Source organism: Canis aureus, chromosome 2 (genome assembly GCF_053574225.1).
Source record: "Canis aureus isolate CA01 chromosome 2, VMU_Caureus_v.1.0, whole genome shotgun sequence".
In the NCBI taxonomy this organism is placed as follows: domain Eukaryota; kingdom Metazoa; phylum Chordata; class Mammalia; order Carnivora; family Canidae; genus Canis; species Canis aureus.
The window spans coordinates 74478731-74506697 of record NC_135612.1 but is presented as its reverse complement, the minus strand read 5'-3'; the positions used below and the strand labels follow the sequence as shown (position 1 = coordinate 74506697).

General features: G+C 40.4%; 1 protein-coding gene across 3 annotated transcripts; it reads right to left on the bottom strand.

The window, feature by feature from the left end:
- Positions 1-156: 156 nt before the first annotated feature.
- On the bottom strand, positions 157-27967 carry TLR10 (toll like receptor 10). Of its 3 annotated transcripts, none has more exons than XR_013369149.1 (3): positions 27871-27967; positions 24328-24419; positions 157-546 (listed from the first exon to the last, which is right to left on the bottom strand). XR_013369149.1 is itself a non-coding variant. In XM_077879559.1 (3 exons), exon 3 carries the CDS (start codon positions 21328-21330, stop codon positions 18907-18909), a length of 2424 nt encoding a protein of 807 aa, XP_077735685.1. In that variant the 5' UTR covers positions 21331-21392; positions 24328-24419; positions 27871-27967; the 3' UTR covers positions 17872-18906. The 3 variants fall into 3 exon arrangements, 1 of the variants encoding a protein (XP_077735685.1); XR_013369147.1 differs by lacking the exon at positions 157-546 and adding an exon at positions 14220-14437; XM_077879559.1 differs by lacking the exon at positions 157-546 and adding an exon at positions 17872-21392.

Below are 27967 nucleotides of genomic sequence, written 5' to 3'. Positions count from 1 at the left end.
TCCCCCTGCTCATGCTCTCTTTTTATCATAAATAAATAAATAAATAAATAAATAAATAAATAAATAAAATCTTTCAATAAATAAAACCATTTGACATGTTAACCTTTGTACATGTTGAACATGGATAAAACTAAAAAATGATTAACAAATGCACATTCTTAAAATATTTTAACTAATAAAAAGAAACTCTCTGTTATAATGATTTCTTTTTCTTAAATTTCAATCCAAGTAGCCAACATATTGTTATGATGATTTCTATGCAAAACCTCACAGAACAGCTCTTAGACTTCCCCCTTGTCAGCCTAGGCTTCTGGTCATGCATTTTCCTGTCCTGTGGTGTCACAACCCACTGAACCTTTGGTGTCCCAGTCATCAAATCTCTACTTCCATGGAGGTTAGAAATTTCTGTGGCACAGAGAGACAACCACTCTTCTTCCAAGATGTTTAGCAACTGTGTAAACATGCACACACGTCCATATAAATTAAGCTTCTATCCAGATCATGTGGAAACGACATGGTCAGCTGCTGAATTTTCTGAGGAGGTACCTATTAAATAAATAGATATAACAATAAAAGCCCATTTTAACATCCAATTTTAATTACAACACAAAATTAAACATCACGTTTATGTTGGCCAGTTTTAAGAATGATGATTCCCTTGATATTTTTATAGAAAAGAGTTAATTAATAACTGTTAGAGAAACAAGGATAATGAAGGCTTAATTAATTATTCAAACTGCCCTGGAGTCCTTGTTTTAATCTCTTCCTAAGCCATTCATTTAGTTCTGTGCCTTCTAAGGCTCAAGTTTTTTTCCTGTCACTCAAAGCAACAACAGAGGACTCCTTAAATTATGTTAGAAACAGATCAGCTCCCAGCTAACATGCAGTCCACCAAAGAAAGGAAAGAAGAAGGAAAGACTAAGTCCTGGGGCAAATTAACCCATGGTGTACATGGTTGGATTCACCCTCAAGCTCTAATGCAATGATGCAAACACCAGAAACCCACAGCTTGTTTGTTTGCAAGAAGGTTGGAGAGAGGGAAGAAGGAATCCCTAGGCTGTTAAATAAGGCCATATTTAAATGGCCTTTAAAGAAATAGACCTTATTTTTAATTTATTTTAATTTATATTTAAAGTAATCTCTACACTCAACATGGAGCTCAAACTCACAACCCCAAGATCCAGAGTCTCATGCTCTACTGACTGAGTCAGCTAGGTGCCCCAACCTTTATTTTTTTAGAGCAGTTTAGGTTTACCGCAAAATGGAATGGAAAGAAAACATAACTAAATAGGAAATGCAGATTTTCCCATATACTTCCTGTCCCCACCCAAGCACAGGTGACCCCACCATCAACACCAGAGTGGTATATTTGTTATAGTCGAGAAACCAACACTATAATCTCGAAACCAACACTGACAAACCAACGAAGCCTATAGTTTACCTTAGTGTTCACGCTTAGTGTTGTACATCCTATAGCTTTGGGTATATAATAACATGTATCCGCCGTTATAGTATATAGAATAGTCTCAGTGCCCTAAAAATCCTGTGTGCGCTGTTATTCATCTTCTCCCCACTAAACCTTGGCGACCACTGATATTTTTTATTGCTCCCATACTCACACCTTCTCCTCTCTCTCTCTCTCTCTCTTTTTTTTTTTACTTACACCTTTTCCAGAAGGTCTTAGTAGCTGTAACCTGCAGTCAATAGGCTCTTCAGATTGGCTTCCTCCACTTAGCCATATGCATTAAAGTTTCCTCCATGTTTTTCATGGCTTGATAGGATCCTGATTTTTAAAAGAATCTTTTCTATTATTATAGTCGAGTAGGTATTTATAGATACATATGCCTTAACTCTTTAGAGAAACAAAGTATACTTCTACTTACTTCCTGAAATGACTCTCTCTCTCTTCTACATCCTCGGAGGGTCCAGGAGGGTACAGGGATCCTCTAGAACCTACAGCTGGCTGTTCACTGATGTATTTAGTGTCTATCATAGACCACTGTTCCAAACACTAGGGCTGGGCAACATCCCCAACACTTAGTGGTGCAGTGCCATCATTTATTATGCTCACAGATTCTGTGGGTCAAGAATTTGCACATGACAAACCAGGGACACCTTGTCTTGCCCTCCCATGTCTGATGCCTCAACTGGAAGACTTGAAGTCTACAGGATGGAATCATTGGAAGGTCCCTTCATTCATCTGTCTGGCAGTGGAAGCTGGCTGTCAGCTGGGGGCATCGTTTGCTCCCCACAAGCTAGTGGCTGGTTTCAAGGGTGAGCATCCCAAGGGAGGTGGCGTCCAGCAGAAGCCTTATTTCTTTTTATAATCTAGCCTTGGAAATCAAGCTTTCTGCAGGATTCTATTTGTGGAGGCAGTCACGGAGCTGCCCCTCCCCACCCATCCCCGAGGGGAGGGGAAATAGATCCTGCCTTGGGGAGGGGAATGGAACGTTTGACACTGGAAATATTGCTGCTGCTATTTTTGAAGAATATCGTCACCTTTGTATGGTGAGGACTTTGCTAGGTGCGGGGATTTTTGGGTAAAGTCATGGTTTCTGACCTCAAGACCAGAGAAAGGGCACATGCAGCCTGGGTATGTATACAGGCAATACCACTAACAAATTTTAAGTTCTCGGTTAGCAAATAACCAGGGTGCTTTGGACAACAGGAACAACATCACAACCCGAATTTGGGGTTTCAAGAAAGGTTTCATGGGGAAACTCTAGACTCTCATGCAATACAGATGTAGATCTTTGGGACCCACTTCGACGTGGGCCTCAAGGTTTCCTCTGCTGGCCCAGAACCTGCCTGAGTTCTCCCCACCCAGTGGCTTATCACAGGTCAGTCTTCCTGAGAAGGACATGATGTGGGCTGCCTTCCACACCTCCTACGAGGTGGCAAGAGGGGCCAAACCCATGCAGAGGCAGCGCCTAGACCTCTGGGGTCACCCAGAACTGTGGACAGCATTAGCATGTCACAGAAATGAGCTTGTTAGAATTAACTGCTCAACCAGGTGATGTCACAAGTGGTCTGAGGTCAAAAATGACAGAAGCCGTAAGGGCTGAATTGCTTAATGAATATTTTTATCTCTCTTCTTCCTACCTGTCCCGAGTTTCAGAGAAGACTCAGGAGAGCACTTGTTTGGAAAAAAAAAAAATTTTTTTTTTTTTTTTATCTAGTTTGCACCTTCATTTTACAGAGGGGAAACTGAGAGCCAGAGAGAGAATCAAGTGACTCCCTCAAGATGACCAAACTGAAGGTTGGCTCTGTGTGGGTTTTTTTCCACACCATACAAAGCCCTAGAAAACATTTCTTGGAAATGTGTGAACAAATGTTCAGTCTGTCGTGGGGTTTTGGAAGATGATCATCCCATCAATTCCCTAATTCATGAATTAGCATTTGGGATGCCACAGAGGGAGACATAGGCGGGATCCCTGCTTCTCGTTGGTGGCCACCCCACATGCAAGGACCCACAGTCCACCCCGCTCTCCCTCCTTCCCACCCTCCCTCCTGCCCGCTCTCCCTCCACTGCCCCAAAGCAGACTCAGCTCCCTCAGAGCTGTGACAGGCCATTGAGGCTGCATGAATGATATAGCCTTTTAATTTGCTTTTAATTACTGTGGCCTGGTAACCCTTCCAAAGACCCTTCACGGAGAGTAGTTTTATTTTTCCACTTATTAACCTCATTCACTAGACTGGAAAAAGAATTCCCCATCCCTCAAGACCTCCCCTTTCATCCTCCTGATTCCTCCTCCCCGCTTTTTTCCAGCACCAGGAAAGTCATGTGTGTACAACCAGAGCCAAGTATACAGTGGTTTCAAACACAAGCCTGTTTGGAGCAGAAGCCCATGGGATTGTCGTATTTCAGCCTCCAGAGATGGCCCCCTAGGCCTGGCTCTGTGAGAGGGAGGGGCCCAAATGGCCTTGGATTCAGCACAAATCTGGGGGTGGGGTGGGGAAGGAGAGGGCCTGTCATTTGACACTGTCTGTTGCACTTGGCCCTGGGCCTCTTTCCCCTTTCAGGCCTCTCTGGATGCCCTGACGTGACTAGTACTGCATTGCCTGAAATGCCTGGCTCCTCCGTGAAGTATACCAGCAATCCCAAAGGTTTGGGGAATTCCATTTGCTCTGAGAATGCTGCTTTTTATAAAGCTCCTCCTCCTAACACACACACACACACACACACACACACACAACCCTTGCACAGCTTCAATAGTGTGTTAACTATGTATTTGCTAGTTGTTTTTTTAAAGTATTTGTTGTTTTCATGGTTTACACAGCAAACCTAAGAGACTAGGCAAGCAAATCATTTGAATTAATGCAAAAGCTTGACAAGGTTAAGAGGCAAATACAGTTTCATGGTTATAGCCCTGGATATTGGACAATGAGTTTGAATCCTGGCTTCACCGTTTGTGATCTGGGACAATTTATTTAATCTCTCTGCACTTCTCTAAACATTAGTTCCCTTATATATAAATAGTTATAATAATAATACCTCCTTCAGAGAGTCATTGTGAATTTGAATGTATTCTATACATATAAAATGCTTAGGACAGTGCCTGGCACATGGTAAGGATTATATAAATGGTAGCTATATGATAAAGATTGCTGGCTTTGAGAGCAACATACAAAAATTGATCATGTTCTCTCTATATATGCAGCAAATAATTAAAAGATGTAATTTTTAAAAGATTACATTTAAATCACAGCATAAAAATAAAATTTCTGGGAATAAATCTAACAAATGATTGCATGCTATAAGAAGAAAATTATAAAACTTTGCAGAATGCAATTAGAAGCCCTCCATTGGGAGGAAGATTTATTATCTTGAAAAACCTCTTTCCCCCCATATTAATCTTTAATTCAAAGAAATTCCAAACAAAATATTGATCGATATTTTTAGTGTGCATATGTGGAACTTGATAGGTTGATTCTAAATAAAGATTAAACATGGAATAATTGAGAAGGGCAATATCAGCCCTGAAGTTGATGAACAGAATAATGAAACAGAAGAGAGAATCCAGAAAGGCACTCTGGCATTTATGGAAGCTTGGTCTATGGCAAAGGTGGCATTACAGGTCAGTGGGAATAGGATGAACTATTCAAAAAATAAGGCTGCAGGGGCACACAGGTGGCTTAGTCTGTTAAGTGTCCAACTCTTGCTTCTGGTTCAGGTCATGATCTTAGGGTCTTGGGATTGAGCTCCCCCATCCCCACCCCCATGGGCTCCATGCTCATCAGGAAGTCTACTGGAGATTCTTTCTCCCTCTCCCTTGGCCCCTCGGAGGCCCTGCTCACATGTGCACACACATTCTCTCTAAAATCAATCAATCAATCTTTAAAACAAACAAACAAACAAAACCAAGACTGAGCCAATTGGTCAGCCATTAGCAAAGATTCAAAGTTGGGTGCCCACTTCAATGTGAAAAGCAAAATAAAAGGGACTATCTTTACCATATTCCTGGGTCAAAGAACCAGAAATTTCTTTTTTTTTTAAGATTTTATTTATTTATTCATGAGAGAACACAGAGAGGCAGAGACATAGGCAGAAGGAGAGCAGGCTCCTCACAGGGAGCCGGATGTGGGACTCGATCCTGGAACTCCAGGATCGCACCCTGAGTCAAAGGCAGTGGCTCAACCACTGAGCCACCCAGGCGTCCCAGGACCAGAAATTTCTTAAACAAGAGGTAGACAACACAAACCATCATGGCAAAGATGGATAAAATTAACTATGTTGAAATTAATTTCTGTTAACATTTTATTACTTTCTGGCTAACCAAGGTAGGTTAATGGTCCTAATTTTGCACCCTCTACTTGCAACAGGATACAAATACGCCAATGCCCTTTCAATGGGGACTTTGTGGTGCCTGCCTATAGAGTAAAGCAGAATACATATCCCCGCACGAGTGAGTTTAAGTTTGACCATGTGACTTGGTTTGGCCAACGAAATGCAGACTAACATGTATAATGCTCGACAGAGAGTTTAAATGTGCTTGTGTGGGCTACCTTGCCCCATACCATCTACCATGAGAAGAGCATGCCCTGAAGAGCTGCTTCTGTCTTCAGATGAGAGGCACGTGGAACAGACCTAACCAGACCTGAAGTCTGAAACACAACTGCCCCAGCTGACCCAAACTACTGTGACTTTGGAAAATAAATTCTTGTTGGTATAAACAACTGAGAATTGAAGGGTTGTTTTTTACACAACATATTCTAGAAATAGTTGCATAGCATATTAACTTAAAGTTTTTTTTTTGGGAGGGGGAAGGATGTCAAGGGCTCACAGAATCAGTGAAATGGAGACTTGGAAACAGGAACTAGGATATTTCTGGAGGATAGAATTTAAAACAATTTAAAAAAAAATAAAAATAAAAAAAATAAAACAATTTTTTAGATTTAAATTCAATTAATTAACATATAGTATATTATTAGTTTCAGAGGTAGAGTTCAGTGATTCAGCAGTCTTTTACATCATGTGCCCTCCTTAATGCCCATCACCCAGTTACCTCCTCCCCTGGAGGATAGAATTTGAAGACCACCAGGAAATCTAAAAGAAGCTGCTCCGGAAGAAGACCAGGGCACCAGTGTGGAGATAAAATAGAATTATTTTCTATTTCTTTGATCCTTTGGTCAAGATTGAAATACAGGAAGAGAGCATGCAACTATCTACTGTTCTAAGAACCTGGGCCACTGGGCAGTCCCAGTGGCGCAGCGGTTTAGCGCCGCCTGCAGCCCAGGGTGTGATCCTGGAGACATGGGATGTCAGGCTCCCTGCATGGAGCCTGCTTCTCCCTCTGCCTGTGTCTCTGCTTCTCTCTCTCTGTGTGTCTCTCATGAATAAATAAAATCTTAAAAAAAAAAAAAAAAAAAAAAAGAAGAACCTGGGCCACCTCTCTACCCATTAACCAGAAAGTGCCAGAATCTTGGTCACTGTCTCACAGACTATATCCAGTGGGAAGAAATGATGCCTAAAAAGGAAATAATGTATTTTTAGGAAGAGGGAATTGATACTGGGCAGCCAGAAACAAGAAACGGCTAAGACTCATGCTGACCAAGCTACTTCTTCCAATAAGGGCCAGTAGAAGAGAATACCCACCAGCATGTGCACTTATGTGGTCAAATCAGTAATTATATTTTTTACAGTAAACCTCCGTTTGCTCTTAAGAGAAGGCTGTCAAACTTCTGTGTCTACGTAGGATCTAACACTGCATTCCAAGTGACTTAACCAAGGCGAGACTTCCCAGGGAGGGTCACCCTAGCCACTAGCTGGCCTCGTAGAGGTCTCCTCTGAGGCCTGACAACCCAGAGGACACGAGGAATAGTCTAGACAGCATAGGAGACATGAAGAGAATAGCGACAAGCAAGTGATTAGTTGGTGTAAGATTTTGCTTTGAAAGCCAAGGTAATCAGAATGGGCTTTATCTCATGTAGCCAGCTGGGCATAATTGGAGTTAATTTTGAGTTGGAGACTAACCCAAATAAATAACTGTGCTTTAGGAAAATTATTCTTCCTAGGGTGTATAGGTTGGAGAACAGAACAAAGAGATTGGCCATGGACACTATAGTGTAGCTTTTCAAGCTAGAGGTGTAGCCATTGGTAACTTCCTTGAAGTCAATGTCCTCATCTGCTACTCCCCAAAGTCTGCCATCCAAGGCCAAGGCAGGCCTTGATCCTCTTGTGGATCAGAGCCCAGATAAAATCAGGTGTGTTCAGGATTGTATGGTATGGCATCAACAATAGGGTTGCTTCTACATTGGGGATTCCCAGCCTGTGGGCTACGAATCCTTTGGAGAGCCTTGGAGCTGCTGCAAGAAGCCAAAAGTCTCTCTGTGCCCAAGCACAGCCTGAGGCTGAGTAAGATAACAAACCTTCTACATCTGCACTACTCTTCCCCAAAATATGTATTGTATGAAGCCATCGAGCTTCGTTCAATGCAAATTTATTTTCGAGAGTTACGAGATTCATCATAATAGTTTCATGTCGGTCTAGATATTTCTCAACCAACAACGACTACTAACAAAATTAGTGGATGAGGATCCACAAAACAGAGATAATATACTATCATCTGCCTCGCTGGCTTGTGGAGTTTAAAGGACTTCATGCATGCAGGCACTTAGACCAGCCCTTGAAACAAATGTTCAGTAATAACCATATTATATCGTGATCGTCATCCTCGACAGGTGAGGACCACTCATCTAGGTGATCTCCAGAACCATCTTGTGCCTCTGAGTTTTAATGGCTTTGTGAATTTTATGAAAAGTCTAGTGAAGGGTGAAGAAATGCTTTGAGATCTGTTGTCCTGCTGTTTCAGCTGCCCACCAGCCGTCCTAAGCTCCAGCAGAAGGCATCCTTCAAAGAGGGCCCGGATCCCTTCCGTTGACAGCGTGGTGGAGAGAGACCCGTGGGCGCTGGTACAACGGTCACCTGTCGCTCCAGGGATCCAGGGATGAACCAACCCGCTGCCCTCAGGTGCTGCTTGTCCCCCACGGAAAGCACAACAGCAACTACCAAGGCGACCACAAGGTGTCGCTGTGATCCCAAAATTTCACCCAAGGGCACGCCCTTGGGGGCAAGACTTGAATTCATTTTTCGAGTTTCTTTTCCAAGTTTCTCAAACCTTATTGTACGTAGGAATCACGGGGCGGGGGGGGGGGGGTGTTAAAATGCAGATTCTAATTCAGTAGGTCTGGGATGAATCATGAAATACTACATTTTTAACAAGTTTTCAGGTGAGGCCGCTAACAAGCTCTCAGGTGTGATGCTGAGGCTGCAGCAAGGTTCCGGCTTTCAAGGACTTTCCCTGGTTTCCACTGTTGATCCTTTTCTTTCTTTCTTCCTTCCTTCCTTTCTTTCTTTCTTCCTCTCTTTCTTTTTTTCTTCCTTTCTTTCTTTCTTTCTTTCTTTCTTTCTTTCTTTCTTTCTTTCTTTCTTTCTTTCTTTCCTTCTTTCTTCCTTTTCTTTCTTTTCTTTCTTCCTCTCTCTTTCCGTCTTTCTCCCTCCCTCCCTTCTTTCTCTCTCTCTCCCTCCCCCCTCTCTTTCTTTCTGTCTTTCTTCTTTCTTTCTTTCTTTCTTTCTTTCTTTCTTTCTTTCTTTCTTCTTTCTTTCTTTTCTTTTCCCACTTATTTCTGATTGGAGACAGGAATAAGAATTGAGTAGACCCAAAAAGCAGCTTCACTCTCTGCCTTTCCGAGGTAGCAAAAGAGGAAAAAGAAAGAAAACTGGGAAAACAGCAAAAGAAAAATCAGGGCAGCTCTCTTGCAACATCCCAACGCCCTGAGTCCCTTGCAGGTCCGCTCTCTGAAGACTGACTACTGGGACAGGTGCCCCGGGTCAAGGTGAGCTCTGGAGAGGGTCAGAAAGGTTTTTCCCTGTAGTTCTTTCTCCGGCACAAGGGCCCATTAAGGAATTTAGAGCAGACTTTCCGAAACACTGGGCGGTCAGGAGCTTCAGCAAACACTGTAAAGCCACCGGTTCAAGGCCAGGCAGGGTTTCTCATAGAGCCCGACTAATTAGGTTGCAAAGAGCCAAGCTGAGAATTGAAGAAGTGAACTAACAGGAAGAGACGCTTTGCTGACGGTGTTGCTGTTGCATGCCCAACGGGGTCTATTTTCATGTGGTGAACTTCTGCTTTCCATCCCCGGTGAGGAGGGAACCAGTGAAGTGAAACTGGTGAACCCCAGGGCGTTTGCCTTCCACCGGGCCGGCCGTTGCTTTAAGGTTAGAGGCGCGCTGCAAAATGAGAAGTTGCAGGATAGTGGGCGCCTGCCAGCTCTCTCTCTCTCTCTCTCTCTCTCTCTCGGTCCTTTTCTCTCTCATTTTCTTTTTTTGTTGTTATTTGGTTTGGTTTCTCCTTTTTAATGACCTCCGTATATCATTTTTGTTCTTTCTAGTTTGGGACCTGAAGCTAATTTTTGGGGGGTTTTGTTTTTGGTGGGTTTTTGTTTTTGTTTTTGTTTTTGTTTTTTTGTAGCTAAGTTTTAAGACCGAGAGATGTAAAAATTAAAAGCGAACTGCTGTCCTTTCAAGTTTTAGCTATAATATCAAGTCAGTTGCAAGCTGATCGAGCTTCCTGCTTATTTGAAAGCCTAAGGAAGATGTTGGGTCTAAGGTTTTCTAAGGTTCTGACAATGGAGAATTTGTTCATCCTCACCCCACCCTCATCCTCTTGTGGGCCTCCTTATGGGGCAAACGTCTCCATCCAATTTGCCTAATAAAATATGTAGCAGTGTGTTCTAACTGAAACCAAACTGGGAATAAAAGTTGGGCTAGTTGGATGATGTTCACTCCTCCCCGCTTCTGTGTGTATATTAATATGCATAGGTGGGAGGAGGAAAGAGTACTTGGTGGGGCCAGGGGGCAGGGTTGCAAAGGAGAGGTAAAAGGAATAAGGAAAGTGGGAGGGATGAGGTGCTAAGCATGCTCCTTGGCCCCTGGAGTGGTTCGGAGCTCCCACAAATGTTAGGAGTGACTGCTGAACAAATAGATTTCATGAGAGGCTCAATAAAACTCTGGATCCCAGCACCGAGGCTTTGGAGTGCTGAGATGTGCACACTTGGTTTTGAGGACAGAGGGTTTTTTTTCTAATCTTGGGCAACATATGTAGTTCAGCTATTTGTTTTCATTTTATAACCCAAACATGCTTGGCTTAGGGGAGCAGATTTTTTGAACTTTTGTTTTTTTTAAGATTTTATTTATTTATTCATGAGAGACACAGAGAAAGGCAGAGACATAAAGGGAGAAACAGGCTCTCTGCAGAGACCCTGAGGCGGGACTCGATCCCAGGACCCTGGAATTACCACCTGAGCCAAAGGCAGATGCTCAACCACTGAGCCACCCCGGTGCCCTGATTTTTTTAACTTTCTAAGGAATAAATTTTTTTAAAATTTTAATTCAAATTTGCTATATAAATTGTAAAGACTGAGAAAGATGACATGACTTTGTGGTCTCTATACAATTATGAGCCCTGGAACGATAATGGACAAAAACTGAAAGGGAAGCAGCAAAGGACCAAAATTTATTTTTGCCTAATTGGCTAAGTATTCACAACTAAACACTCGTAAATTTATTACTAAGCATCAAAACGTTTAGTGATTTTTTCACTTCTACTTTTCAGAAAAATATTATAGAAAAGAGCCCAAATGAGTATTTGGCAATGTTTTAAAAATGAACAGAAATTTTTATTTTCATATTATAATAGTTATAGAAAGTTTTCACCAGTTAGGTTGATTACACATACTCCTAGGACTATTTTTATTGTAATGAATATGCAGTGTTTTTCCTCTTAGTGGGTTTTAATCATGAAGTTTTCTGAGGTTGTGTATATAACCACTTTTTATTTTTATTTTTAAAATTTTATTTATTCATGAGAGACACAGAGAGAGAGGCAGGCTCCCTATGAGGAGCCTGATGCAGGACTCAATCCTGGGACCCCAGGATCACAACCTGAACCGAAGGCAGACTCTCAACCACTGAGCCACCCAGGTGCCCCTAGCCACTTCTTTTTTTTTTTTTTAAAGTTAATTGGCTATTACAGATTTGGTGGTTTATGATGTATATTTATGTGCATCCAGTTGAGTAATTTTCAGTTTTATTTTTAGAGGTTTATCTGTTTTCTAACAGGGTTATTTAATATGACACTAAATTTCAAAGTATTTTTAAATAAGCTGTAAACACTAGTATGATTGTCTTATTTTTCTCTCCTAACTGTTTAAATTGAGACATGATTGACGTACAACATTACATTAGTTCAGGTGTAAAACATGATTTGAAATTTGTATATACTGTGCAATGATCACTACAATAAATTTAGTCAACATCCATCATCGTATATAGTTACAAAACCGTTTTTTCTTGGGATGAGAATTTTTAAGATCTACCCTATTAGCAACTTTCAAATATGCAATACATTGTTATTAACTATAGTCATTATGCTGTACGTTACATCCCTAGGACTTTTTTTATAACTGGCAGTTTATACCTTTGCTTCCCTTCACCCATTTCACCCACCACCCGCCAGCCTTTGGCAAACATGAATCTGTTCTCTGTATCTATGAGCTTGGTATTTGTTTTTTTGTTTTTTTTTCATTTTGTTTTTTAGATTCTACATATAAGTGAGATCATACAGCATTTGCCTTTCTCTGTGTGGCTTATTTCGCTTAGCTCAATGCCTCTAGGTCCATTCATGTCACAGATGGCATGAGGTCCTTCCTTTTTTATGGCTAATATTCCATGGTAGATTTATACCAGACTTTCTTTATCCATTCATCTATTAATGGACACTTTGGTTTTTTCCATATCTTGGCATTCACAATAGTGAATAATGCTGCAGTGAACATGGCGGGGGTAGGGGGGGTCCAGATATTTTTTCAAGTTAGTGTTCTCACTTTCTTTGGAATCGCTGGATCATATGGTATTTCTATTTTTAATTTTTTGGGAAACTGTCATACTGTTTTCCTAGTGGCTGCACTAATTTACATTCTCACCAACAAGGAATTCCCTTCTCAAGGGAGTGAGAATTCCCTTTTCTCCACATCCTTGCCAACACTTGTTATTTATTATCTTTTTGATAATGGGCATTCTAACAGGTGTGAGGTGATATCTCATTGTGGTTTTGATTTGCATTTCCCTGATAATGAGAGATGCTGAGCATGTTGACTTGGTGAGATTTTGGATTCCAGCATTGCAGCTTTGGAATGCTGAGATGTTGACACCCTTTTTTGGGAAGCATGACTCTTTTCCTTACCTCAAGGATAAATTAATTGGGGATTATTGGGAGAAAACACCATAGCATGGACAGCAACATCATCTAAGAGGCCCCTTCACTCAGCAGTGTCAATAGTGCAAGGCTCTTTCAAGGGCTTTGAAAGGCCCCATTTCTAGCCACCTGAGTTAGCTAGATTGTGCAGACGACTATGGTGGTGCCAAATGGGGAATGTAGCTGACAATGTGACATGTGAGCAGAACTGAGCCTCCGTGGGATCTCCTAACACTATACTATACACAGGGACCTTTACAGGAGGGCAAGAAGTCCTGTTTAAGCAGGTGGGGGTAAGACAAGAATTTGGGGTCATTGATGTTGATGTGCTTTATTTTAGCCACAGTGAAGCCTGGCAGCATTTGGGTTATACACTGAATGATGAGAATCACTCTTAAGCAACAAGACACCTCCATCCAAAAATACAGTCTAGTAGGAACAAGCATCTTCATGGTGAATATAAATATGAATGAAACCAATAGTTAGCAAGCTCTTGGGAGGCAGTGTAGCATGGTAGATGGGAAAGCAGGCACTACAATCAGACTGCCTTGCATTTCTGTCATTTATTAGCCATGAAACCTTAACTTTTGGGCACCTTGGGTACTTTGTTACATGAGACTAATGATAAAGTTTAACTCATAGATCTATGAGAATTAGCAAGTATAACTCATGACATCCTTAGAACAGTGTCTGGCACATAAAAACCTCAAGAAGTGTTGGCAGTCTGTATTGTTACACACATGGCCATCATACTAATAACAGTATCAGGGAGACTGACTCAACTCTTTTCCAGAAATCAAGGAATCAGGAGGAGGTTGAGGGCTGATGGGTCTCTGGATCTCCCCAGGACTACTGAGTCCTGGAATCAAAAGAAGACATTGGTCCTAATGGACAATTAGAGCTAACCTTGTGTATATATAGCTTCTTTCTCTGCCCTATTTTTTCCCCAGGGCCAAAGGTACTGCTGCCAGGAAGTTAAATATTTCAGATCATTAGGTTTAGAAAGTTCTGAGACATAACTAAAAATCTAACTTCTTCCTTAGGGAGAACAGAACTTAGTAATGTGGAGCTTTTACCCATCATGACATAAAATAAGAAACGCCTCTCTTTCTTTCCATTTTTTATAAAAACCATAGGAGGAATATCCAACAACCTTAATACAATGGTACTAGAATTTGCCTTTGCCACTCTGTGAGATCCATGGGTCTTACCATTGAATTTTGCCACCTGACCCATTAGGACCTGAGACAAAACTCTCCTGCTGTCAACCACTTACACTAAAACCAACCCAAGTTAAGCAGCCAAGAAATAAGAAGCAAGGTAAGTTCTGGTTGCATAAGGTAGGATATTCTCCTTCCCAGAGCTGCCTCCAGGGAGTACAGGGCCCTGGGAAAAGATTTTTTGCAATACAGAGTTCCTAACTCTATAAATAATTTGATTTAAAAATGTTTCAAAATACATGGACCCATGAGAAGTATAGTGTTTTATTTATGAAGATGGACAGAGAAGATTTACTTATGTATTGTTAATTGTCCTGTTGGCATGTTGAAAGATTCTCTGTAGGATCCAAGCACCATCTCTTCCGGTTCAAATTCAGGAACCATCCCTTCAGGCATTGTATTGTCCAATGCATTCTCCCTGGTTCAATTTATATGTCCCATCAGGAGAAAATGGTAGCATTGCTGTAATCACAAGGACACAGGTCTTCAGAGCCTGTTTACATTAAACAGTATAGCTCTTCTTTCCTCTCAAGTTCCCCAATAGCATGTCTATAATACTGGTCACATGTTTAACCATGATACTGTATCATCCATCCACACTGCCTTCCAATGACACTTTCTAAAAGGTTGGTACTGTTTCACTGATGCAAGCCTTCCCCAAAATACATAGGTAACTGTGAACCATTTTTGGTTTTGGCCCTTTTACCATTCAGAATTTTATGGTATAAACAGAGAACAAAGTATTTTCCAGTCTTGTCTTCTCTTGGACTCTTGATGTAGTAATCATTGCATTTCCAGAATGGGAGGTCTTTCGGTGTTGACCAAACCCTTGCCTTCCACACACTAACACCAGTGGGGAGGTCAGGTGAGGGGTTCATGTCTGAAGACAGAAGCACAGTTCCATTCCTGCAAGATATGTACTTCCTTCTTCATGGCTTAAGACAGGGAGAGCACAACATCACCACATCAATGGCAGATAAGAGAGGATATTGATTGGAAGGCCCACTGGTGTTCAGTCTTGAAAACCATCCTTGAAGGACTACCTAACACATGACACAGAATCTACAGCAATGGTGATTATCATTCTGAATGCCAGAGGTTGGGGGAAGAGGAGGAGTGCAAGGTAAAAGACACCTCCCACTATGCTTGCTATCCTAAGGTTCTACTGACAAGAGGTGGCACCACAGTCAAAACACAGATGGACAAAGCCCAACTGGTGGCCCAAACCCAAGAGTTGTTGGTAGACTATTAACAGCTCTGACCCTGGAAGTCATCTTGTGTTGGATGTGAAAGTCACCCCAAATTAGTGTGTTAGCACCACTCTGGTGGCCCAATCTTGGGTTATCCCACACTACATCAGCCAGTAGGAGTGATCTGCTTGCCAAATTGTCCAACTCACATTTGGGCCCAACCACCAGACTCTGAGAGGACCATGTAGGCATGAGTTCCAGAGCTCCTCATGTGCACGGCAGAGGATCAGAAAGCATCTTTAAGGGGACAAATGAAGACCAGGATCCATGTGGGTCTGGGTCTGAGCCAGGGATATCTCACTTAAAGAACATTGCCAGTCTTGGCCGTACCAGACCCTAAGAAGGATTTAGAAATTCAAGGAAAGCCCTCCAAAGAAAGAGTTGGGGGCTGGAATAGGGGAAGAGTGTGAGACAGTAGGGAGAGACTGCAGAGTCTAGGCACAAATAATTATGGACAGTATAAGCAGGATATTCAAGGAGCCCAATCCAGGGCCCCATTGTAGAGAATGGAAATGAAAGGATCAAGATAAAATCAAATGCAAAAAGTAAGAGGCACCTTGTCCTACATTGGAAAGAAAATCCTCTTCAGTCTAGGAGTTAAAAGACTGACGTTTGACTTCAGGCTTAGGAGAGTCATTTAAAATTCCAAAGCCTCAATTTTCCACTTAAAAGTGAGAGTTATACTCCATAAGCTCTAAACTCTCACTCAGTTTAAATATTCCTAGTCTGTGCTTTTCTGGAACGGTTCATTATAATTCACAAAGGAGTTGAATCTCTGGAACATTTGCCATAAATTACATTTAAAACTCTTCTCCCTCGAAACCACTTGGAATTAGAGGATTATAATCCCAGGTTAGTATAGACCTCTTTGGCATGTTTACAGACTATAGAACACTGTCAACATTGGACCAGTGGCCAGTGGCATCCTGACAAGATTGTCATTTATCTGCAGAGATGCACAGTTGTGGTGAAGGCACCCTGAAGACCTCAAGACAGACTTGAACATTAGTAATAGAGCTCAGTCTCCTAGGGGTAAAAAAGTGGAAGAAGCTCCAGGTTGACAAATGGCAAGGAAATGAAAAGGTCTTGCTGTTTCACAAGACCTGAAGTCATTTTCAACACATGATCAGGGTCTTTACGCTCAGTCCCACTATAGCATGCAGTCTTGTGTAATGCTTACTTCCTAATCAATGTCATTCTTGAGCACAGTGGGTCTCTCGATGAATATGAGATGTCTTGGGTAAAATATATCATCAGGTTTGCATGAGGCTAGGTTCTACTTCTAGCACAAGTCCCAGCATTAAACTTATGCAAAATTCATTTTCTGCTATGAGCCTTAAGAGTCAAAGCCAAGTAAATTAGGACATTTTTGGTGGTATCCAAGTTTCTGAGAAAGGAATAGTACAGTGGTCTGATAGGTAAGATTGAAGGGTAGTCCAACTGCTGAAACAAGAAATTGCTGAGAGCTATGCCTAACACGTTTTTTTTTTTTTTTTTTTTTTTTTTTAGTTGTGATCAAATATACTTATTTTTAAAACTGTATTACTAAACTTCAGATTCTACTATAGAATGACTCAATTCTGGGTGACTTCAGGGCTAGTGTCACCTACTTTACATGCTCCCAATTAACTAATATTTAAAGGTAAGAGTCTCACACAGAGTAATTTACTCAAAATTTACAAAATCCTCCAACAGCATCTGTCTGACTCCTCCAGAAGCCACAAATCACACTAATAGCAGTGGCCCAGATGCTGAGAGCCTGGTTGGAAATGCATTCTCCCCATTCTCTGCTCTCCCTGCACTGTGGTTTCCTTGGGTTTCCCCTTCTACCAAATAGACTATGGGCTCATCAATGGGGGGAGAAGAGAGACACTCAGCCTCAAGGCTACTGAGCTCTAACTCCTCGGAGTAGACTGGTCATTAGCTAAATGGTACCACAGCCTGGCTTGTAGATTGACACCCGACTCTGTCCCTATACTCCAAGGTTGACCATTTTGATTACAATTTCTCAAATGACTACTAGCATGAGAATTCATAAGACCGCAACTGTAAGGAAATAAAATAGATGCAGATCCCAATTTTACCCTGCTTAGGAGATTAGTTTTATTAGATTGAATGGAATGAAGTAGATGTTCTTATAGGTCAAGAGCAACCACATACTGGCAATTTCATGTGATTCAAGCTATACTCAGAAATCCTTCAATTCTAGATTCTTGTTCTTCTCACCTTTTTATCCTGAAGCCAGTTGGGTCCCTGCTAAGTTCCTCTAGCTTACCTAACATAAACATTCATTGACACCTTCCCTGAACCAAGGACTGAGCAAATAGATGCTGAAAATAAGGACAGAGGGAAGTCTGTCCTAGCCTTTGAGGAGCTCATAGTATAATAAGAAAGGGATACTTTAAAAACATAAATGATCTGTTTGGTGATAGAAATATGTCTGAAGTGGGATCCCTGGGTGGCGCAGCGGTTTAGTGCCTGCCTTTGGCCCAGGGCGCGATCCGGGAGACCCTGGATCGAGTCCCACGTCGGGCTCCCGGTGCATGGAGCCTGCTTCTCCCTCTGCCTGTGTCTCTGCCTCTCTCTCTCTCTCTCTCTCTCTGTGACTATCATAAATAAAGAAAAAAAAAAGAAAAAAAAAGAAATATGTCTGAAGTGTTATGTGGCATCAAGGAACATCATACTTGGAAGTGAGGAAGTTTTCTTTTTCTTTCTTTCTTTCTTTCTTTTTTTTTTTTGTGACGAAGTTTTCAAAAAAAAGAGTTGACATTTGGATTGTCCTTGAAGGAGATGTAAGATGCCCTGAACAGTCCATCATGATATCAATCGCTAGGGTCTGGGAGGCAGAGAAAGAGACTGAATGTTCTGGGAAAGGGCCGATAACCTGATAGGGCTCAATGATAGGATGCAGGGAGGTAAAAGGAGATTGGTGTCAGATCTTAAATAAGTAGGGCCATTTTCTTCCTTTATAAGTACGTAAGCCTATAGAAACTACAGAAAAATTTCTCATCAGGGGAAGTAGCATTTTTTGAAATATAATCTTGCAAAATTTAAAAAGGCTTGTTTTTATTCTATGACTGATGAGATTAGAAAGGAAGAATCAAGCAAAATGAGTGTAGGCTTCAAAAAATCTCTTTGCTGTTTTTTCTACCTACAAAAGAAATACAGATTCACTTAAAGCAATTCCAATGTTACAGAAATATACAAATAGAAACCTAATGTTTTCTGTAATACAAGCTCCCAGATCCAAGCCAGTGTTACCATACCATTGTACTGGTAGAGATTCATTTAGACTTTTATTTCAATATGTAAACCATCATATTAGTATAATTTTATCCATTCTAGTAAATATAGAACTACCTCATTTTTTTAATGGCTGTGTAATATGTTGTTGCATTAATGAACTATGATTTATTGAATCAATCTTTATTCTATGGAAATGTGAGCTGTTTTCAATTTTTCATGATTATAAACAATGTTAGGATGAAAATCTTTTTACATAAGCCTTTGCAAATTTGTGATTTTGTAGAATATATTCTTAGAAATCCTTCCAGGAACTGACATGAAAAAATAATCATTTTTCATCTTAATGACATTGACAAATTACCATCATAAAGACTGTATCAACTTCTATCCCAACAGTGTATGCAGGCCCCAATCTCCCTAGGGGAAGGGAGGATTTTATAGGCAGTCAGTTCTTATCAGAGAGATTGCAGAACCTTGAGACTCTTCATTCAGCCCCACAAATGTCTGTAGTTCATACATCTCTCTGGTTTCTAATAAGTTAGCATTAATAGCAGCTCGAAGATTTGCCCAAAAAAGTCCACATATACGCCTATCCTTGGGCCATTCCAAGTATCTTTTCTTTTCCATAAGAGCTTTCAGCTTAGGATACTTGGTAGGAATGCAGTAGAGTGGAATGGGTTCCAGTAAGATAAAAATTATGTAATCAGAATTTTCATGGAAGAGACTGTGGTGGGCGAAGTAAAGTTCATAATGGCACCACTCACTCTGGACAAAGTTGGGAGACAAAACAAAGATGGACTTATAGCTTTTCTCAATGCAGTTCATGATATTTTCAATAATGCTCTTGCCAGGGTCAAAGTTTCCCTCATGAAGGCAAATCAATTTCTCTTTCTTCTCTAGATTGGGGATTAATTCGTGCTTCACCCAGGTAGAATCATGTTCACTGTATGCAATAAACACATGGAACTGGACATTTCTCTTGAGCTGTTCTTGGGTTGTTTTTCTAATCCTCTGCAATGTCCATTGACCTAGCATCCTGAGATACCAGGGCAGATCAAAGTAGAAGCAGCAGAAGGCCACAGCCATCCCCAGAACTAGCATAATAACCACAATGGTGACAATCAACAGAGTTGTGTTACACGATAACTCAGGAAGATGAACGTCCTTTAGCAGAGTCCCCTTTAGAGTCAAAGGATATTCACAGATATATGAATCTAACCATCCAATCATCATGCCCTCTGAATATTCTTCAAGCTGAATGAAATCTCTTAATTCACAAGTACACCGGAATGGATTTCTTCCTGCATTCAGAATCTTAACTTCCTGACAGCTCTGAAAAAAATCCAGAGATGGGCTGAGAATTAAGTTCATTTCAATGTTCAGAATTGAAAGTTTTCTGAAATGACTGCATCCTGGAAGATCAGTTAGAAAATTAAATGCAAGATTTAACTCTTGCAAAGACTTCAGATGAATAATGTCTTTAGGGACAGTTTGAATTTTGTTATTATTCAAGTCAAGTATTTGAATATTTCTGGGCAAGCACCTGAAAACAGAATCAGCAAATTTGTTGGATGACAGGTTCATAGTGATCAAGGTTTCTGGCCAAAAGCAATTTTCACCATTTTCATGTTGTAACAGATTCTGGCTCAGATCTAAGTGCTTCAAGGATGTGTTGTTGGCAAAGAAACTCACTAAAGAAAACGTCTCCAATTTATTGCCCTTCAAAATGAGAGTTTTCAAATGAGGTAATTGGATAGGTTGCTTGAACAGGTCATCCGTTAAGATATTATTAGCGAAATTTAAATATTGGAATCTTGTAGGATATATAGGAAACAGCATATACGGCATTTGTGCATCTGATATAGTCAGGTTTTCTATATCCATTTTGGTAAAGAGCAAGTAGACTCTCTCCTGTGGAATATAAAAAATTCTGAACTGTACATGCTCCAATTTTATAGTTCTCATTACAGTGTTTGAGTAATCAAATGAATAGTGGTCGAGATAAACCTTGCCTCCAAAAGTCAGATGTTGGATTTGGAAGCATTCTACTGACGTATGCCAAACAAATTGGAAGATGAGGAGAAGGTCATCCCAGAGTAAATCAACTTTATTAAGTAATAAAATAGATGTCTTGGAATTCTCTAAAGTAAGATTTTTTTGAGTTCCATAACTTGCAAATTGGCTTTTGCCATCTATATTTGTCATTTCTAGTATTTTTGAAGTCTTGATTCCATCATGCAAAAGAACCCAGAAATTTGTGTTCATTGGTAAAACAATGTGAAGTTTTGTTGTGTTTAAGATGGGCAGGCTACCTTCTTCATAGTGAGAAAGACTTCTCAATCCTAAGAAGACAGTTTTTAGATGCAAATGAGCAATTTTCTGGAAATTTGATTTTTGTATTTTTGCCCCACTCAAACCTAGGATTTCCAAATGTGACATGTTGCCAGTCTCCTCACAGATAGGCACGGTGTCAAAGTCATTGAAAGAAAGATCCAAATGCCTGAGACCTGCCAGTGAATACCAAGTTACAATCTTCAATCTGTTGTAAGACAAATCTAAATATCTTAACTCTCTGTTAAATTCAAAGATCTTGATATTCAGCTCTTGAATTCTGTTATGGCAGAGAATCAAAACCTTCAGTTTAGAGACAGAACGAAAATCTGAACTCTGGAGTTGAGAAAGGAGGTTGTAGGATAAATCCAGTGTGGTTGTGGTTGGGGTCAAGTCTGCAGGAATTTTTCTTAGGGACATGTTGGAGCAATTGGTTGTCAACTCCCTTTCTTCTGGCAGCTTCGAAGCCCAGCCCTGCACTGATATAGCAATACTACAAAATATATAAATGCTTCTGATACGTTTCATTGTAATTCCAAGAATTTTACCACTGGTTCCCTCATATGAATGATGAAGATGAACTCAAAATCCTAGAAAGATATATAGATATATATTTAAAATATTAAGTGGTTATGTTGTTTGTTAAATCTTGTAGGATTATAGTTTTATTTATTTATAATTTAATACCTTATTCTTTTATTAAAATGAATATTAATATTAAAATGAATGAATGGAGCCCAAGGTGGGGCTTGAACGCATGGCCCTGAGATCAAGACCTGAGCTGAGATCAGAGTTGGACACTTAACTGACCTACCCAGATGCCCCAGTATAGATTATTTTTAATGCCAAGAATTGACTCTATTCACCAAGAGTTTGGAACAGGGTTCCAACCTATATATTAAATCTTTGACTTGATCTGAGAGTTTGGGTTATAGATTACCAAGCTATATACACTGTCCCATTGTTCTGAGGAGCTGTGTGTGCGTGCGCCCATGTACCTGTGCAGGCATAGTGTATATATATGTATACCTGTGCCATATCCCTATCGCTGAAGCAAATGAGGATTCCCAGAAGGGAGATATATAATAGTTCGTAGAAGTGCCTGTCTCCTGGTTCAACTTAGGAGCTTCATTGCCAGATCGTACTCAACACTCTCCCTTACGTGCCATTTTGATAGCTGGAGGCTTTAAGACAATTGAAAGTAAACAATTTTAAGACTTTATTCTTGTAGAGAAGTTTAAGGCTCACAGCAAAATTGAGGGGAAGGTACATATGGAAAAGGTGATTTTCCATATCACCCCCCCTCCACACATGCACAGCCTCTCCTATTATCAACATGCCCCATCAGCGTGGCACATTTGTTACAATTGATGGACCTACACAGACACGTCGTCATCACTCAAAGTCCATAATTGATATTACAGTTCACACTGTTGGTGTTGGACATTCTATGAGTTTGGACAAATGTATAATGACATGCATTTATCATTATGCATACATTCACTGCCCTAAAATTCCTCTGTGCTCTGCCCATTTGTCTTCCCCCTGCTCCACACCCCTTGGCAACCACTGATCTTTTTTTTTTTTTTAATAATTTTTTTAAATTTTTATTTATTTATGATAGTCACAGAGAGAGAGAGAGAGAGAGAGAGAGGCAGAAACACAGGCAGAGGGAGAAGCAGGCTCCATGCACCGGGAGCCCGACGTGGGACTCGATCCCCCGTCTCCAGGATCGCGCCCTGGGCCAAAGGCAGGCGCCAAACCGCTGCGCCACCCAGGGATCCCGCAACCACTGATCTTTTTATTGTCTCCATAGTCTTATCTTTTTCAGAATATCATATAGCTGGAAACATACAGTATGTAACTTTTCCAGATCAACCTCTTTCACTTACTTATACACACTTAAAATCCTTCCATGCCTTCACATAGTTTGATAGCTTTTTTTTTTTTTTTTTAGCACAGAATAGTAGTCCATTATCTGGATGTATCATAGTTTCTTTATCCATTTACCTACTGAAGGATATCTTGGTTGCTTCCAAGTTTCAGCAGTTATGACTACCACAGCTAGAAACATCTATGTGCAGGTTTTGTGTGGGTTTTAAGTTCTCGATGAAGTAATTTTTTATTACCAAGCGCTATGGGCTCCTGAATTCATGTCAAGGAATTGTTCCTTGACTTTTATATTTGTGGACATAGAGAGTCCATTGAGCTAATATCTTATTTTTTACAACACTTACTCATATACTTGGAAGGTCCAAAACATAGGAATAAACAGAATAGTTTCTGTCCTTATGGTTCTGTAGGCCTTCAGGTTGATGGCAAAAGCAATCTGGATTACTGCCAAACAATAACAATAATGATGAAAACAGTTTCCATTTCTTGGGGGCTTTCTACAGTGCCAAAATGTATACACTATGGCTACACAGGTACATGGGTGCACGCACACACAGCTCCTTAGAACAATGGGACAGTGTATATAGCACAGAGAGGTCTCACTACACCATATCTTCCCATGGAATATATCTTTTGTTCCTTCTTCTTGTCTATAGGAGTGACCAGTCTAAGGAAAGTGAAGGCCAGTGTGTACTGGACATGGATAAGCAGGAAAATTCTCACCAAGCTATTTACCTTGGCTTGGTGTTTTCCCAATGCCTGGTGTGGGAAAACATAAAGTTTAAGAGTTTATGAATTTAATATTAGAATCTAACCACTTCTCCCCACCTTCCCTACTGACTCCTTTCTTGATAGAGTCCCAGGGGGTCTTTCCTACAAGCCTTGTGCCTCTTCAATCATTTCCTCCCAACAGACAGAGGAATCGTTAAAATGCACTCAAAATCTGCCATTCCTCTACTCCAAATCCTCCACTGGTTTCTTATTTCAACCAGAGGAAAGTCCCAAGTCCTTGAAAGATCTGACATCTTCAATCCTCATCTTCAACTCTTGTCTAGTCATTCCTTACACTTCCCAAGTAGGATCCCACATCAGACTTTTGAACTTGTACTTGCCATCCTCTTTCCAGAATACACTCCTTATCTTAAAGTTATTTTTCTTTCTAACCCTTCTCACCACCTTACATATACATTTATTATTTTGTTTATAGTCTCTCTTGTTTTTTTTATTTTATCATTTTTTTAATATTTTAAAATTTTTAAAAAAGATTTTATTTAATTGAGAGAGAGAGCACAGAGTGAGAGAGAGAGCATGAGCCAGAAGGGGGAAGGGCAGAGGGAGAGGGAGAAGCAGGCTCCTCCCTGAGCAGGGAGCCCAATGCTGGGGGGTAGGGGTGGGGGCTCGATCCCAGGACCCCAGGATCATGACCTGAGCCAAAGGCAGACACTTAACTGACTGAGCCACCCAGCTGCCCTATCGTCTCTCTTTTCTTATCCCCTTACTAAAATATAAGCTGTGTAGGAATAGAAGTTCTATTGGTTCTATTCACTGCTACAGCCCCAGGGCCCAGAAAAGTTCCTAGCAGAGTAGGTACTTAATACATATCTTGAAAAATGAATATTGGGAAAATCTTACTTCTTCAATTATCTCTGTTCCGTGTTCAAACAACTTGAAATCTGGCTCTTCTCTCAATGTCCTCAGAATTCTGCATCCATGAGTTTCCTCATCTGTAAAATGCAGGTAATATACTCTCCTCATTGAGTTTGGAATAAATAAATGAGATAATTAATACATAGACATGGTGAAGGGACAAAATAGCTACAACTCAGACAAAAGGAAACCTGGAATATTACTTCACATTCAGTAATCCATTACCCATATTTAAGATGACCTGAATAATTTATTCTGTGTGATGAATCTAAACATTTATATCTATTCAGCAAGTCTGATAGCATCTCCATGTTGACTCTGTCATGCGAATGAGGCAGTGGCCACTTGATGTCTTTTTAGATAACAACTAGCATTCACTGAGCTAAGTAATACTAACTTCATATAGCTTGATCCTTATTCTTACAATAACTGCCTTATAGTGTCAGTGGCATCACTGTTCACCTTCTCCAGATATGGAAGGTGGTGCTTAGGGAGGTCATATAACTGCCCCAGAGTCACAAAGTTAATACATGGTGAGTCCAGCACTTGGTGTCTTAGCAACTCTGCTACCCTGGTTCTCTAGGGTGAGTCAAGGTAAATTTGTTTTCAAATATGTTATAATACCCTAATCACAATGAAATTATATCTCACTAATTCATACTGGTTCTTTAAAGTTTCCCATTATACAGTCCAAGGAACCTAATGAGTAAGTCTGCAAAGGCCACTCAATTTAGGTTTTATATCAATTACTTACAAGGACTGCCAGGGATTGAGCCATTATGTTGAGCCCTATCTTGTTTAAGCTAGTGAATCTTGTTATGGCAGCCAGGCTATATCCTTTTAACTATGTACTGTCACACTTAGAACAAAATCCAAACTCCTGATGTTGGTTTATAACACCTTCCATGAGCTGCTCTTGTTTCTTCTTGGGATCTCACTTCATACCATATCTGTTCTGACCTTGGAGCCTTGTACTAGCTTTAACCCCTCCTTGGGATGTTCTCTCCCCCATCCTTCCTTGGCTGGATGTCTCTTGTCACTTAGATCTTGGCTTAAAGTTTATTCCCTTTAAGAGACCTGACTTTACCACCTAATCTTAAAGTGGCCAACTTGCTATTAGTTCACATCATCTTATTATATCTCTTCAAAACAGAGCACTTACTGCTATCTGAAATCTTAGTTCATTAATTTATTGACTGTCCCTTCCACCTCTTACACCCATGAGAGAAGAAAGGGGCTGATGAGCTTGTTCACTACTGTATTCCCACTCTATAGAAGAGTACACATAGCACAGGCTCAGAAAATACTTTTTGAATGTATATATGAATGAGTTATTTCAATTTTGTATCTCTTAGCACAAGGTGGCACATAATATGCTCTCAAAAATGTTTGTCAAATGAATGAATTTTGTGAATTCCTGATATGGTGCAGTGCAAGATGGTGAGAGAATGAATTTAGTGTTAGGCATCAATAGATTTGTGTTCAAGTCCTATCTTAGCCACTTAGTGGCTATGTCAACAGACTATTTATTTCATTGCCGAAATGTTCCATATTTTCATGTGTAAATGTATTTTGTGCAGAGGCATAAAAGAGATAATGTATAGGAATCACTGTGACCATGTGTAGATTATCACAAATTGTGGCAGTCATCTAGGCCAAGAGCAGGGTGATTTCAGGCAAAAATTTTAAGGGGTGCCAAGAAAGTCAATAATCAAGATAAATAATATTTTAATGAAACATTTTTAAACATTAATTTTAACAAAAATCCACAAGGAACAACATTTTTCATAAAGACAGGATCATTACTACTGATTTTTCCTTTTGTCTCAGGATCCAATGTGGCCCAGGCAGTTAGAGTCCTTAAGCTGACATAAGTGTTTTTAACATTATTGTCTCACAGAGTACTTCAATTTGTAGCTCCTAAGGTTTGGGACTATGGTCCTTGAAAAATGCAGAATTGCTACCTCAGAAGTCCCCTGAAATGAAGTGTCATAGCTTCCATATTTTACTGACTTCTTCTCCTTACCCAATACCACAACCTCATCTGTAATTTATTCTAAAGAAGGGAGAGGAACTAACTCTTTTTGAACTTCTCTTAATATAATAAAATAAAAAGGTCCTACCTCTCAGTCAATATATGTGCACTATGGCATTTCATTACAACATTTTAAAAAGTAGGGCATAATTTTTTTATGAAAGATGCATTCAATAGGTGTTATTGTATATTACCATATTCCTACTACTATTACTACTATGGTGAGAGGAAGTGAAAAACAGAGAATGACTTTCATTAATAGCTTATGATTTGAAAGTCCGAATCAAAAGACACTATGAAATGACCATTGTGGTTTACCAAAGAACACTCAATCATTGAATTTCTCTTTTCCTGGTGATGCAAAAAAGTAGAGAAGGGGTTAAAACTTCATAGCATGTTGAATGATCTTTGCAACATAAGAAAGAGCAAGAATGACATTTTTTGAGTGCTTCCTATGTGGCTGCATAGAGCAAACGCTTTCACATGCTATTATGTTCAATGCCTTTAACAACTCACCAAAATGGTAGCTATTTTCATCCCCTATTTCACAAAGGGAGGAGCTAAAACTTAGAGGGTAAGTAACTTACCCAAGGAAACCCAGTGAATAAGATAGAGCATGGATTTGAATCCAGACCTATGTGGTTCCTTCCAGAACCCAGACTGTAGGCATTTCAAAACCTGAAATGAAGTCGTTTAGGATGTGATTACCAACATTGATTCCACTGTCAGGGCTAGCCATCACGGTGGCTTCTTCCTCCCTTCCCACCCCATGTGCCTCTCTGTGAAGTGGCAAGCAGCTGTTATTAGACACTGCTAGGTGTCATAAAGCTCAAGACTTTGCCTACATGAATTCCTAAGTTATGAACTTAGGAACAAGAACTGAAACAGAACTTAGGAAGTACATAGAACTCTAACTCATAACTCAGTATAGGTGGTCTGTGAGAAAGCTCTCCTAGGAATCAAACGCCTAGGTGCTGTTAATCATTCTGTCCTCCGCAGCAGCCACATGGCTATCTTTGGCCACTCTGGACCCCTGCAGGCGACTGAACAAGATCTACACATACAAAATCAATCAGATGTGCTCCTACTTTTCTACATACAACACAAATGCAGAACTTTTAAACTAGTAACGGAGTAACAACTATGCTTTGAATAGCCAAATGGCAGATGTCATTAACATGCATCACAGGAAAATAAAAGCTGCAGAAACCTCACCACAGTGATAGGACCATCCATTCTGGGTAAAAGGACTGACTGGGTTAAATCAGCAACTAGTGAAAGGAAGCCCAAACCTCAAGCACCTGCAAGACAGTTTCTTAGATCCGTAGCCCCCAAGGTCACTCATTTATCTTTAATATAGACAAAATAATAAATATTAAAAGTCTAAGTAAGGCTACTTTCCCCCATCAAATGATCTCTTCTTTAGAAAAGACCCATTCAACCCTTAATTCTTTCTCATGAGTGTTAGAGCAAACCAGGCTAACAGTTCTTACCCCCAGGGCTTGTGGCGGCTCCAGCAGAGCTGCAGGTGTAGATGTGTAGAGGATTCATTGACAGAGCTAGACTGGCTGCAGGGGTGTTGGAATCAAG

Coding starts and splice junctions, on each gene's coding strand:
- TLR10 (XM_077879559.1), bottom strand. CDS start 21,330: ATGAAACGTATCAGAAGCATTTATATATTTTGTAGTATTGCTATATCA.